At 35.2% G+C, this 15,655-nt stretch overlaps 1 protein-coding gene across 1 annotated transcript; it reads right to left on the bottom strand.

Annotated features, from left to right (window-relative positions):
* Positions 1-1,838: 1,838 nt before the first annotated feature.
* On the bottom strand, positions 1,839-6,055 carry DSPP (dentin sialophosphoprotein). Its single transcript, XM_039845780.1, is given in 7 exon segments — positions 1,839-2,093; positions 2,096-2,154; positions 2,157-2,200; positions 2,609-3,240; positions 3,711-4,709; positions 4,841-4,927; positions 6,005-6,055. Coding segments are annotated over 7 exon segments (2,127 nt in total).
* Positions 6,056-15,655: the final 9,600 nt, after the last annotated feature.

The following is a 15,655-nucleotide window of genomic DNA, read 5'->3' as shown; positions in this document are numbered from 1 at the left end:
GTATTTTGAGTTACCAAGTAGTTTGTAAATAGCAGTATTTTTAACACCTTTAGCAATATTCCTTGTAAGATGGATCTCTTAACTAAGAAATTCTTGCATAAAGGAGGAATAAGGCAGAAAAAACAACCTGAAACTCTTTGTGTAAAATATGGCTAATATTAGAACATAAATTGTCAACTAATGATTGGTTGAAAATTAACATTAAAGAAGTTGTACCTAGAGAGTCTGGTCAAGATGGCAGAGTAAGTAAACATTGTGCTTGCCTCCTCCCATGACCACATTAAAATTACAACTAAATTATAGAATGATCAACCTGGAGAACCATTTGAAGACTAGTTGAACAGAAGTCCTATAACTAAGGATATGAAGAAGAAGCCATATCAAGACCGAAAAAAAAGTTGTGCCCAAAATTTTGTTGTATAGATTTTTACCTTTGAACTAGAACAAATCTATAATAATTACCTAAGTGGAAAAAGAGAGAAATGACAAATCACTACTAAACTTTGGAAAATATACCCTAAAGGTTTATGGCTATGGTCATTGTATCTCCCAGTGTCCTGGACAATCCCAATTTATACCTCCTGTCCCTGAGTAATTATTGATAGCACCTCTTTCACTCTCAAAAGTATCCTAGTTTGGGTGATAAATTATATCTCCACCTTATTAAATATCTCACTCTAGTCACACGTATCTTCAAGATCCTCATGTTCTAGCATTTGGGCTTCATCCCAAAACTAAGAATTACCTTCATTCATGCAAAAACCTGAAGAGTCCAATCTCGGCTTTTAGCTGTTTATATGATTCTCAAATAAAAAGAGTAGTTTCCAAGCATTATCCACCAGAAACTGTTGACTTTATTAAAGAGATTAATAGAGAGAAGAGAGTCTCAGGGTCTGATTTGGAAGTTTTGGCTTGAAATTGGGGCTTTAAAAGGGAAATGTGAACCAAGTTTGGCTTGGTGAGACTGAAGTGGAAGACAAGTAACTGATTTCACTTAACAGAGTTCTGAATATAGAGTTCAAAAAGTGAACCTTCCCAAGAGTCCTTCATCCATGTAATTCCTTTATTTATTAGTATTGGTGAGTAGCTACTTGAGGCCAGACGCTGTTCTAAAACACTGCATCAGTTTTGCCAGTAGTTTAGGGACTTTATGCTAAATTTCCAGTGGTTTGCTAGACATCAGATTTTGTTGTGTAAACCAGTCTCTGAATTCCTCTAACACTCTTTAAAATTTCCCTAATTTGGAATTACTCTATTCAGTAATTACAAAGATTACTCCCATGGTCCAAATAGGTTAAATTATTGCTGCTTTTTTTCGTGTTACAAGTCCTTCCTTAGAACAAACAAATGAATTAGCAGCTAAACTGAATATCACAGTAACAGCAGTAAACAGACCATCTAGTCAAAATATATGATTACTGGAAAGATTAAGGCAAAGCCACCGGTTGCTTATAACAACTGTTTACTTGCTACATTCTCTAAAGCACTTGGTATCTTAATTGAAGTTATCACGTAGTATGTGATTACTTGAGGTTTCTATGTAAAGTATTAAAGAATATTTTAACTGTTCTTTTATGTTTAGGTTTACGCTTTTAACAAACTCGTTTCAGGATATGTTTTAACACGCATGTACCAAAGGTCATGCATTCTGATTCTCTCACTGAGGGAGTTGAGACTTGGTTCTGAATAATCAGTTTGACTTAATTCCCCTTGTTTTCTGTAGATGTTTACATGTGTTTTGTTTATTTCTCCCCTTCCCTTGCTTTTTTTAGAAATATTTATTTCCTATCACTCGCCGAACTTTGCACAAAAGGAATCTTGTGGTGTGTTCTTTTGTTCTAATCATCACTGGTTGAGTGATTACTGTCACTGCCTTTACTGTCACTATCACTGTCACTATCATTTCCGTTGTTGCCATTGCCAGACTTGCTTTTGCTGTCACTCTCATCGCTACTGTCAGATGCACTATCGCTGCTTTTGTTGCTGTCACTGTCACTGCTATTGCTGCTGTCACTGTCACTGTTGTTGCTATTGTTAGTTACCATTGTCATCACTACACTGTTTGCCGTTGTCTACGTATTGCTGTCACTCCTGGGCTGTCACTATTCTCATTGTTGTCACTACTGCTGCTGCATTGTCACTTACTGTCATTCTGTCACTACTATCACTACTGTCACTGCTGTCAGCATCACTACTGTCACTGTTGCATACCATTGTCACTGCTTAGTGAGAGGGTCACCATTGTCACCATACTCAATTGTTAAAGCCATATTACTATTGGGTTACTGTTATTGTTTACGATTACTCTGTCACTTTGATGGCGGCACTTGTCATTGTACTGGTCACGCGATAAGCAGCACATTATTGCCTTTGTCACATACCATTGTCATATTAATTGTTATTGTTGTACGGTATCGCATTGAACTATTACGTTCATTTGCATTACTTTACTTTCATGTACTGCGCACCATTTATTTTACTTGTTGCTGTGGACATTGCTGTCGCTGCATTATTTTCATTACTGTTGTCGCTCACTACTGTCACTCTGGTCACTCTACTTGCTCACTGTAATCGTCATGTCACTGCTGCTTATTGTCACTGCTGTCACTGTTGTTGCGCGTCACTACTATCTGATTTGCTGTCACTGTCACTGCTGTCACTACTGTCACTGCTGTCACTGCTGTCACTGTTATCACTGCTTTCACTACTGTCACTGATATCTGATTTATCATTGCTGCTGGTTGATTTGCCATTATCATCACTCCCATTGTTACCATTGCCATTACTGTCACTATCATTAGTATCTGATGTGCTATCCCTGTCGTCATCTTCTCCTTTTGAGCCACTGTCATTACCATTATCTTTTGATTCATCAGAGTTATAAGAAGCATCTCCTTGGCTACTGCTGTTATTGTCACTATCAGAATTGGTATCGTCATTGCCATTAGACTCATCACTGCTATTGGGATCATCTCCTTGCATGGATTCATCATCAAACTCATAACTATCATATCCATCACTATTACTTTCACTACCTATTTTGCTGTGTCCAACCTTATTTACAGGTTCTAATTTCTGGCCAGGTCCTTGCATGTTGTCAACCTCCTCTTGTATCTTGATATTTCCTTTGCCCACAATGATATTATGTTGTCCTTTACTCTCCTTATCTTTGTTGACTATCCCGGTTTCTTTGGTAATGTTGTTCCTGTTGCCATTGCTGAGATCTTGAGTTTCTATTCCCTATGGAAGAATAGGATAAAGAATGAATGTTATGCTACAAAATTGCATTGGTCTGAGGAAAACCGACAGGGAAAAGGGACCAGAGAAACAGGAGTTCAGCTTCCAGTACTTCAGAAACATTTGTTTGTGAAAATGTTTTATTTAGTACTTGAAAGTGCTCTAGTGTTTAGATTATTTAACAATCTATCTGTGTTTTTACTCAGTAGAAATTTTTGTAAACTGTTACACGGGGTAGCTATTATTTAGCATAAGACTTTTCCAGAATTGTAACCAAATTTTCAAAAATATCTGATTTTTAAAATTTTTCTATATCAAAGTCTAGTAAGGGTTCCAGCTTTCCCATTAAATACTCAAGTAACTGAGGTGCAAAAATACATGAATGCAAGTCGTGATTTATTCTTGGGCTACTACTATCAAGTGGTGGGGAAAATTTAAACTGCCATTGAAAGAAATCAGCTTCGCAAACTAACCTTGTCTTGGCTCTTCCCATTTGTACTTGGTTCTGAATCTTTGTTGATTCCATTTTCCACACCACTGTTTTCTTTGTGATTGGGTTTTTGGGTGTCTTCTATTCTTTGGCTGTCGGTGTCTTCTGGAATTCCGCCAGAATCCTCCTCACTCTTGGAGGCATCGTTTCCATCCATGCCATGCAGATCTTCTTTGTGTTCAGAGTCATCATCTTCACTACTAATTGAATCTTGCCTTAAACTGTTGTCATCATCATCTTCTTTTCTGTGACCTTGACCCTCCTGGGCCTTGTTGTTATCAGTGCCCTCTTTTCCATTTTCAGTTCCTTCACCGTCATCATCACCAGAGCCCTTGTCTTCATCCTCATCTGCTCCATCCCCACTAGGAATCCCATCAGAATTATCCAGGCCAGCATCTTCTCTATTGCCAGCTCCACTTCCCCTTGGCATTACTCCCGCTTTGTTATTGTTATTTCCCTCACTTGCTCTCTGAGGTGTTATTTCACTAGTATCACACTCATTTCTACAGGAATTCCCATTAATTCCATCCTCGTGGCCTGTACTGCTATTGCTTCCAGTTACTTGATGTTTATCTTCTTTGACAACAGTGGAATCCTCACGCTGACTCACATCTCCAAAATCCTCAGTTTTTGAATCCTTATCAGTATTTCCATTAGTATTGCTCCCATTTTCTGCTCCAGTATTGTTGATAATGCTTACTTCTCTCCTGATGCCATGTGCTGAGGTGCTGTCTTCTTTTCCATGTATCCCATCATGACCATATGTTTCCAATTTTCCTGTGCTCCCATTCTGATCCTCAGGATTCCTCTCTTCATTTATTAAGTTGGAATGTGTAGAAAAACTTTTCTCTTCTATTTCCGCCCACTCAGAGCCATTTCTCTCTCCTTTGTAACCATCTTTGGTATACTGTTGCCTTCCTATTTCATTTTCATGCATGGGGACACCAATTTCTTTAGTAGAATAATTGGCATTTAACTCATTCTGAAAAAGAAACAATTCAAAATTAATTGTGGTTATCATCTTGAAGTAATGCAAGCTGAAAAGAAGAGTGTAAAATTTTGGAAGTTAATGGAATCTAAAAACACCTTAGAAATACATTTTATATCCTATACCTGTATTGGCACTTTTGATTTTGCTAGAAGATTTAAATTCACAGATTTGTCAACAGCATATCTCTCCAATGGCTTGATTTGAGGAACCTACCAAAGTGAAAATATTGGAAATTGAAAACATTTTTATTTTGTGTACATGCACACACGCAGTTTTTCATATATATATATATATATATATATATATATATATATATATATATATATATATATATATATAAAACACGAAGGCCAAAGTATGATCTAATCAAGTAGAAAAAAAGAAGTGACTTTTTACAGGGCTTATATGGAATTTAAACTGGGCACACAGATATTTTTCACAATGGTATTACTAATTTTATTGAAGAATTAACCATAACATTTATCTCAACAATAAAAGGGGAATAGTCTTTTTTAAAGATGAGTAAAGATAGCACAAGACTCACCCCAATTATAGTCCTGGCCAAAATCCCTAAGAAAATAGTTGGTCTGACCAGAGGCAGCACAGAATCAAAATCAAGTAATAGGCTACTTTTGTGCTCTTCAGCAGCACATTTGAAATGGCTGAGGAAATTCCCAATTACAAAAAGATCAAATTGTTTGCTATTATGAAAATATATCAAAATGTTAATCATAACAGCTAGCTAATAAAATTACAAATGGTTTAATTTTTTTGGTGGTTGTTTATCTGTATATTCCAATTTTTCCACAGCAAGCATATAAAACACAATTCTCTGAGTGTAAGTTTTCTTCTATGTTGAAAAAATTCTGTTTTTTCCTATTTTTCTTTCTTGAAAACTTCCTAAATAATACAGCCTTTATTGATATTAGAATGAAATTGATAGAGCATGAATGAAGATGAAAGTCTCCATGACTTCTGGGCACTGAATGTAAATTAATCTAAACAGATTTTTAAAATAAGTATCCTTCTGACTAGCATGAGTTTTCATTGGAGGAATAGGAGCATGAATTAAGAGTCATGTTTGGTTTTGTTGAGATCTCAGAGAATTCTTGTCAAGTCTTTCATGCAAATGTAAATGTTTAGGCTCAGCTTATTTGCAAAGCCTTAAGAATATATATGTGTGTGTGTGCATGTAAATATATAATATATGTATTATATATACATATAAAGTGTTAGGTGAAAAGAGATAGCAAGGTAAGGAGCTTTTCTGAGGAAGGCATACTTACAGGAATGGCCCATGATGCTGCCCAAATGCAAAAATATATAATTATCTTCATTTTCTTTAGGAATATTAATCAATGGCTGTTTTTTAAAAAAGAACAACACAACATTATTTATAAAGCAAAAGATGACAACCACAGTAAGATATTATTTTGATCTGTAAGCATTTGTATTTTTCCTGGGCAAGGAGGATATATACAACATGAGAAGGTGCCTGTCAGGACTCAGTGTTCTAGAACATACCTGGAGCAGTCACAAGGATATACGAGGTATCATCAGGCTCAGCATCAGTATAGCTACCTGACCTTTTCTGCCTCTGCCAGTAAAGGGAAACGGCCACATAGGCACAAAAGAAAAACCACAACTTTGTCCTTCTGCTCTTCTTGATGGTAATAATAGCTCTCTCTTCTAAATAGTTTTAACCAAGCATTAATTAATTGTGCTAAGATTGTGCTTAAAAGATGAAGCACTTATCATTCCCACCCAAAATCCATATATTGTGCTATTCTAGACTGTAAGGGAAAGACTTGAGGGAGCCTAGGCTAGTGGAGTTTAGATTCTGAGAACTGGATTCAAATTCTACATTTGCTACTTGATATGTGAGCTTGAGAAACTTCACTTTATTAAGCTTTTGTTTTCTCTGTCTGGGCTAATAATAATGCCTGCACTTCTGGAGTACCTGAATTATCTTAGCAGAAGAATATTGTCTGAGAAGGCTTCTCTGGCTCTACTTCATTCAGATGGTGTTCAGTGTCTCTCTTCTTTTTATATCCAGCAGCTTCAGCCCACCTCGCTGGTAGCACACTGTACTGTTTTAAAACAGCCCAGTTACTTATACATTTCTCTGCCCTTATGAGAGCTCCTGAAACCCAGGAGAATGTCTTGGTGATCATTGTATTCCAACACATAGCACAGAAAAAGGTATTTTATGAATGTTGTTAATGAATAAATATTTATTAGTATAAGCAATATCTGGCACTGTCCTGGGTATTTAGCAATCTCTTAATAAATGATAGCAATTATTATGTGGGACTTCTAAAAACATGATCTTTTATTCCTGTTAGAATAACACACTCAAAAATGTTCTAATATATATTTTTGGTACATTGGAATAGACAGTATAGTCCATGTGAATCAAAAATTTGAATTCCTATTTATCGTAAATTGAATTTCTTGATATAATGATACTATTACTATAAAAAGGAAGGGAGAGTTTTACTCTTATTTTATAGACTCCCATTGGATTTATAGATCATAATGCTTGCTGCAGGTCATAAAGTAGCCTTTAACAAATTTAATATTGATAGTGGAAACATAATAAAACCTCAGTGAATATCAACTGCCATGGGATTATTGGCATTTCTCCACAGGAAAGAGGACACAGTTCTAGAGCTACTGAGAGAGAAAAAAAGTGCTTACTCTTATAACTGCTCAGCAGAATGCCATGACCTCCTTCCAAAATGCTATAGATTAAAAACAAGGCTGAGGTGACCTCAGGACAAGTATAATGCAGAGATCTGGGCATAGATGCTGAAGAGTAGCTATTCAGGTAGCAGGGATTATATTGTACTTTGCAGTCTCAAACCTAACTATTACACAGACCTGGCAGAAGGCTAGTGTCCACTGTGATTTGGAGGAGCCATGGTGTCCTGGAAAGGTACCTATATTGAAGGCCAGGGTTATGCACAGCCCATGTCTAAACTGCAATCCAGAAATCTGACCACATTAGCTCCCTTTCACATCCACTCGAGAACAATTACATGGTGCATGATGATGTTTGCCATTGTTTCCACAGGGAGATAACTGGCTTGAAAGGCTGCTATAGAAATGGCCTCAATTTTGTCAGCCTGAAAAAAGAGGCTTAAGAATTGCGTGAAGCTTCTTCAGATTATTTCATGTATTGTCATAAATAAAACAAGATTTAGCAATTACTTAATTTGGAGGAATAAATAATAAAACAGTGAAAAGCAATGCCTTATTAAAGCCATTTGAAAGCCCAAGATGGATTTTTAAAATCCCAGTTGTGTAATATTTTTATCAAAAGTAACCAAAGCAACCAGATAATTATCAAATTTCCACCTCTGTTTGCTAACTTTTAGTAACATGTCTTTGTTTCTTCAAACCTATTATTATATTATAAAGTGGAAAAGGAGTGTGACAGAAGTCAGAATCTGTAGCTGTTTAATATAGCTTTTAAAACCTTAATGTTTAATTGGCAAAAAAATGTTTTTTTCGATGTCAAAGGTTGATTTTTCAAGGACCAAAAAATTAAATATAAACTAGGATTCACTCATCCAACAAATATTTGAAGGCCTAATGTGGGCCAGATACTGAGCTCTGGAAAGAGACATGAGCCCTATCCTCACAGAGCTTATCACTGAGTGAATTAGTCAGACTTTGAAATAAATGTTAACATAATGTGTTAAATCAAATTCCCAAATTCATGTTTATTTCTTAATAGAGTTAGTGTTTAAATATTACTATTGTTACCATTTGAAGGAGAAAGAGATTGGTTTTTTTCCTCTCTCATTAAATCCCATCATATCATACATTACAATGGTTAGGCTTAAATAAATGGCTTTAAATAGATTCAATGTTTTTAAAAATGGTTTTTCTGAATAAAAATAACACTAATGAAACTTCAGTGGATTATACATAAATGATCTACCCATTCTGTTGTTAATATTTTAGATTTAAAATATTTGTTTTATCTTACATATACTCTTTCTATTAGCAATTGATATTTTAATATACTAGCTATGAAAAGAAAAAAACAATTCTTCAGTGATATAATATTTTACCACGTAATTTTCCATTATCTTTTAATACAAACTCTTGATTTGACAAGTCAAAAAGGAAGGAAAAGCTAATCACACAGGGTTATTCACTTCTTAAAATCTAGTTGGCTTCTCCTCTAAAATTCAAATTTCTTCCTACAGGCATCTGTTGGTTCTGAGTAAAGAGAATGTTTCATCTTACCTTAAAAGCCTTCAAAGGGACTTTGAAAATCCAGGATTTCTTATCTTTTTCTTTGAAGACCGAGTGACACACTGTTCTGGACTTTTGCATGACAATTTTCTACCTGCCGAAATTTAAACTCAGTCTGATAATTTTCTCAACCAATCACTTTTTAGGATCCTTGATATAAGGTTCTAAAGTGTCACTGTGTCTACGAAGCACATAATAACTTCCTCTACTTCCTTCACTTGGTGATATGTATTTGCTCACCGAATCACTTGGTTCCAAAGAAACTAGACTTCACTTAATTAAATAGCTCTTGGGAGGCTGTTTTGCATCTTAAATATAGAGAATCAGTGTAACATATCTGAAAAGAGCCACTTAAACACTGTCACCCTGACATTTCTTGTCTTACCAAGGTTGGCAATCTAAGAAAACTCTAGGTTTCTTTAGTAAATATGACTGCCTATTTAAGACCTCTATCATTCCTGAGGTAGATATTAAAGTTTCTGTGCTATAATTCAAGAAACTGTCCACATGCAACAGCCTTGACATTGCTGGAGAGGTGTCTTTAACAAACTATAAATAGTAACTCTATGCAATCTCTCTGACCTGATGTGAAGTTTTAAAATGTATCAATTTAGGATTCAAACTATATTTTGAAAATAGATATTCAAAATACCAAAACTTATTGTAAGATAGTTAGATGTGCAAAAGTATGTACAGACAAAAAAATTAGCTTTCAATTGTCTCTTAGTTGTCTGTCAGCTATAGAGGACAAAATAGAAAACCAGACACATTTCTAGCAGAAAGTTTTGGTACCTGAACTCATCATTCTCTTGAACCCCAGACTTATCCTATAATTCAGGTAATCTCTAGACCATTTCTTCAATTTGTGAGTTCAAAAAACTTTACAATCTATGTCTCTTCATGAACTTGTTCAGAATTTGCAGGAATAGTCCACTCTTTTTGTATATTATAATACCAAAGGATGTGAACCATGTAAGACCACTAATATTCTGCTCTCCAACAGTAGTAACTACAGAATTCATATATAGGATTTATACAGGCAAAGCAGTAAGTTTGAAAGGGAGTGGAGAGAATAGAAAGAGAATTCGCCCTGAAGCTTTGTTTTCATAGCAAGGACTTTGTTTTTATTTAGACAGCATGTTTATGTGGGTGCCTTAAAGGACCTAAAAATGTTTTTGAGGAGTCTTAAGTCACTCTTGAGAGCATCACAACACCCTCACTCCAACAGACACCAGTGGAGGTTAGAGAATTGAATCTGTTTTCCTTTTCCTTTAATTTGAATGAACATGAATTATAGACAGATTTTAATAATTGATAAAACTAGTAGACTGATAAATCAGTACAGATAAGATATAAAGAGAAATATCAACCAACTTGATCTAAATGACATTTATTGAACACTTACTCAACTATAGCAGAAGAAATATTCTTTTTAAAAATAGATAGAACATACTGCAAATTGGTACAGCCACTATAGAAAACAGTAAGGAGGTTCCTCAAAAAACTGAGAATTGACCTACTATATGATCCAGCAATCCCACTACTGGGTATTTACCCCAAAGACTTGAAAATTCATATCCAAAAAGATGTTTTCACACCAATATTCATAGCAGTATTATTTACAGTGGCCAGGACATGGAAGCAACTGAAGTGTCCTAGGACAACTGAAGTGTCCTAAAGAAACTGTGGCACATATATACAATGGACTATTACTCGACCATAAGAAGAGATGAAATACTGCCATTTGCGACAACATGGATGGACCTCAAGACAATCATGCTAAGCGAAATAAGCCAGACTGAAAAAGTTGAAAATCACATGATATCACTTATATGTGGGATATAAACCTAAAAGCTACAAATGAACAGAACAAACAGAGACTCAGGGACATGAACAATTGAGTAGTGGTTACCAGAGGGTAGGGGGTGGGGAGGAGGAGGAGAGATAGATGGGGTAAAAGGGGTCAAATATAGGGGGGTAGGGGGAGGGGAGGGTGAAGTGGGTAAAAGGGATCAAATATACATAGCTAAAGGAAATTGGACTTTGGGTGGTAATCATACAATAGAATATATAGATGTCAAATTATAATATACACCTGAAAGTTATATAATTGTACTAACCAATGTTACACCAATAAACATAATAAAATAAAATAAAATAAAATAAAATAAAATAAAATAAAATAAAATAAAATAAAAGAATAAAATAAAATAAAAATAGGTGGAACATTTACCAAGATAAGCCACATTCTCGGCCCCAAAACAAATCTCAATAAACTTAAAAAGATTTGAGTCATACAAAGTATGTTTACAATAGAATTAAATTAGAACTCAATAACAGAAAGATCTCTGGAAAACCCAAATATTTATAAACTAAATAGCACACTCCTAAATAATCAATGAGTGAAATAAGAAACCAAAGAGAAATTCAACATTTATTGAATTATGAAAATTAAAACACAACAATTTATCAAAATTAGCAAAATGTCACTAAAACAGTTCTTAGGGGGGAATTTATAGCACTAAATGCCTTATTAGAAAAGAAATAGATTTTCAAACAATGACTTCACCTTACACCGTAAGAAACTACAAAAACAAGAAAAAATTAAATTCAAATTAAGTAAAAGAAAGGAAATAGTAAAGAGCAGAACTAAAATCAATAAAATTGAAGAAAAATAGAGAAAATCAATGAAATCTAAAGGTGTTTTTTTGAGATGCTCAATAAAATTTATAAGACTTTAGCCAGGTTAATAAATAAGAGAAAAGGCATAATTCTCAATACAAGGAATGAGAGAGATGAAAATACTACAGATTCTATAGATATTAAAAGATTTAAAAGGAAATGCTATGAACAACTTTATGCCAATAAATTCAACAACTCACATGAAATGGCTAGATTGCTCGAAACCATCAAAGCTCACTCAAGAAGAAATAGCCCTATACCTATTAAAGAAGTTAAATTCATAATTTAAAATCCTTCCCACCATAGCCTCTTTTCATTTCATACTCTCTTTCTCTGACTCTTTTAATCTAAGTTGGCAGCATTTCTACTGATATAAATTTTTCAAAAACTCTTCCATGGATTTCTCAAGGTTCACTCAATTAGACAAAAGTCCTAGCCACACATATTTTCACATATCCCTTTCTATCCCTTTGGCTGAGATGGCTGAAGGACAAAGCCCCGAAACTACTTAGAGGTCCTCTGGTTTGAGTGAAAAGATGTGAGGAATATTCTTAATCTCTTGTGAATGAATATTCTGATCATTTGATAACTTTCCCAGCTTTCAGCAAAGAGTTGTAGAGTCACTCCTTTGGACTTTTTTTTAGATCATGCTCTCCTGACAGCAAATTTCTTAATGTTAACATCCTTTGCCATGTGAAGAGGCAGGGAATTTTCAATATTACCAGGTCCCAATTCCTTTTTGTTTTAATAGTTCTTCTCTCAACGTATTTCTCTCCTCTTGCATTTTAGTAAAAGCAGCAAGAAGAAGCAGGCAGTATCAACACTTTGCTTAGAAATCTTAGTTATCTATGTTCATTGCTTATAAGTTCTGCTTTCCACATAACTGAAGGGCACATTATGGCTAAGCTTTCTGCTAAGCTTTCCACTTAGGATAACAAGAACTTTCATTCCTTCAAATTCTAGTAATGCTTTTCTCACTCTCTATTGAGACCTCACCAGGAACATCTTTAACATTTGTATTTCTAACAGTCTTCCAGCCTCCACCCACTCCCTGATTCTAAAGCCACTCCCACATTTTAGGAATTTTTGGCCACTCCCTACTTCTATGTACCAACATCTGTATTAGTTTTCTATTGCTTCCTAAAAAGTCACCAAGTATACCTCTGCTTTTGGATTATCACTTGATTAGGTTAGTCTCATCCTTTATCTTAAGGTCAACTGATGAGTAAACTTAATTACATCTGTCAAATCCCTTTTACCACATAATGGGACATAATCATGGAAATGATACTTCATTTTTACATATTCTCCCCATACTCAAAAGAAAGGTGATCATACAAGGGTAAAAGTCATTTGGGGTCATTTTTAAATGCTGCCTACCACATATTTTAATCTATGGGGAAAGAAAATAGATCAGTGGTTTCATGAGGCCTGGGGAGAAGATGGAAGGATAGGATTATAGAGGGTCAGGAAGAAATTTTTATGGATACTTTTCATTGTCTTAATTGTGGTGATGGTTTCATAGAGGGGTGTGCATGTGTGTGTGTGTGTGTGTGTGTGTGTGTGTGTGTATCAAACTTATCAAATTTTACACTTTAAATGTGTGTAGTTTATTCTATGTCAATTATACCTCAATACAGCTGTTAGGGGGAAAAAGTAATTAGGCTATTTCAAATCCTGTAAATTGAGAAGTTAAAATTGAGTTTAATAGGGCTCCCCAGAAGGTAACATAAACCCCAACTTATTGTGGAAACCAAGCAATTAATTAAAATTTAAGATCTGGGCGCAGATATCTTCACCGATTTAGTAATTTAAAAAGTTATCTAAAAGCCCTTAATTAGGATTGTTATTCTGCTCCTAAGGAGAGTTTGGAATGGAACTCTTAACCTAGTGGCTACTCTATTACCATGACTTTGAACTGTCTGCTTCCTGTTTTCTTAAGTTTGGATAAACAGTTGCTGAGCCAAATATCAAAACTAAGGCAAGAATAGCAATAGCAGTATAGACACAGAGAGGCTGTTCCAACTCAAATTGTTTTCTGTTGACTCAAACCAGTTCACAAACCAGCAGAAGGTACTTGAGTAGTGGTTCTCTGTGTGGGCAGATGTACAACATCCCAGCCAGGCATCTTTGAATGGTGGAAATTTTAAGGGCAAAAACCTTCAATTCGATTGCCCAATATTGAATTAATGCCAGTGCAATTGCAAAAAATGATATAATATTAATTTTAAAAATAACAACCATAGTTTTTCAAAGATTTTTTTTATTCCATTTCTTCCAAGTCTATAGTCAGCATAATGTTCTCTGAAATACCTTAATTTAAAAAGACATAACTGAAGCTCAAGTAACAGATATGTCTGTGGGCAAGACTTAGCTTCCATTGTCTTATTAGGAATGATAATACAACGATTACTAGACCACATAATCTTTTTTCTTACAGAAAAAAAGAAAAAAGAATACTTCCATTTTTCTCCTTTTATGTGCATATATTATATTTTCTCCAAACCTGTGTCTCGGATATTGAGAGTTAGCAGAGAGTAATAATTAAAATTATAGGCTTTGAAGCCAGATCTATTTGGGTCAAACTACCACCTGTCATTTACTGTATGACCCTGGAAAAGTAACTAAATGTATCTAAGATTCAGTTTCCTCATCTGTAAAATTATGTTATAATAATAGCTAACACTTATTGAACATCCACAATAGGACACACCCTACAACACAACAATCTAAGCCCATTATTTCATGTAGTCCTTAAATGATCACACATGGTAACACTGCTTATCTCCATCATAGCGATGAAGAATGTGGGTCCTAAAGTGGCACAACCAATAAGCGACAGACCCCAGATTTAAACCCCAGAATTATGACCTTATACCCTGACTCTTAGCCACTGCACTAAAGTGCCTACTTTATAATGACACTGTGAAAGTAATACATGGACAATCACTCAGTACCCAGAACATAACTTCTAATTAGGGAGCTATTATGAATTTCCTGGTTCTTCACTAAGTCCTTTACTTGTCACTATCCAAATTTTCCTAGGATTATTAGCAAAGTGATGCCTTTTAAATAAGACCCCAAAATTTTGACAGTTATTTTATTCAATACTATAAGTAAATTACTAACCATCGGTGACAACAAAAGTCTGCTGGCTCTCATTCTTTCTTCCTACTAAGTGCTGAGACTCCTAAAAGGCTCACAGCCTCCCAGTCTCTGGGCCCTGATCCCAAATCTCTTACACAGATGCCAAGTGATTCTTCTAAAATGCAAATCGAATCATGTCACTACTTAAATTCAAACTTTTAATCTAGCTTGGAACTTCTCAAAGTACCCAGCCTCACCTTGAGCCACACCCCTTTGAGAACCCTTGAGAACTTGGAATATGACCTGGGCTGGGAAGAGCACAGAGAAGAAGAGCCCAAGATGTGGTTAGGATCAGGGTGCCAGGCACCCTAAATAGACAGGACTTGTACTATATTTTAATGATATTTCCTGCTTCCACATTGACTTTGTGAGGCCTACTTAAATGTTGTATATTCAGCTGTTCTCAATAATCACAAGATATTGGCAATTTGGGCTAGTTTTCCACCACAGTAATTTGTGCTTAAATCTATTAATTGGCAACACTAGCTGAAAATCCTTCCTCCACAAGTAAAGATCTCTACAATCTGATATGTTCGCTCCTGCAAATTTGGCTGAGGGAAGACCAAAAGGAGGACTTAAAATTAAAAGACATATTTTTCATATATAAGAAAAGACCGTTCTTTAGCTAAAATCCTAAGTCAGGAACAAGCAACTACCATTAATTAGTAATAAGAGATCAGTGTGTATGCTCGGAAAACCAGCCAATCAGTGACAGCCTTACTCCAATAACTATGCTTCTGAAAGCAAATTAATGGCAGCCTAAGCTTCTGAAAGGCCAATCAGTGGCAACTGACAATTCTATACAGCAGCCGGTGAGTATGTGCTTCACTCCAGTGGCC

Source organism: Pteropus medius, unplaced genomic scaffold (assembly GCF_902729225.1).
Source record: "Pteropus medius unplaced genomic scaffold, Ma_sr-lr_union100, whole genome shotgun sequence".
NCBI lineage: Eukaryota > Metazoa > Chordata > Mammalia > Chiroptera > Pteropodidae > Pteropus > Pteropus medius.
Note: the sequence above shows the minus strand (reverse complement) of the source record. Positions and strands in the feature narration are given on the sequence as shown.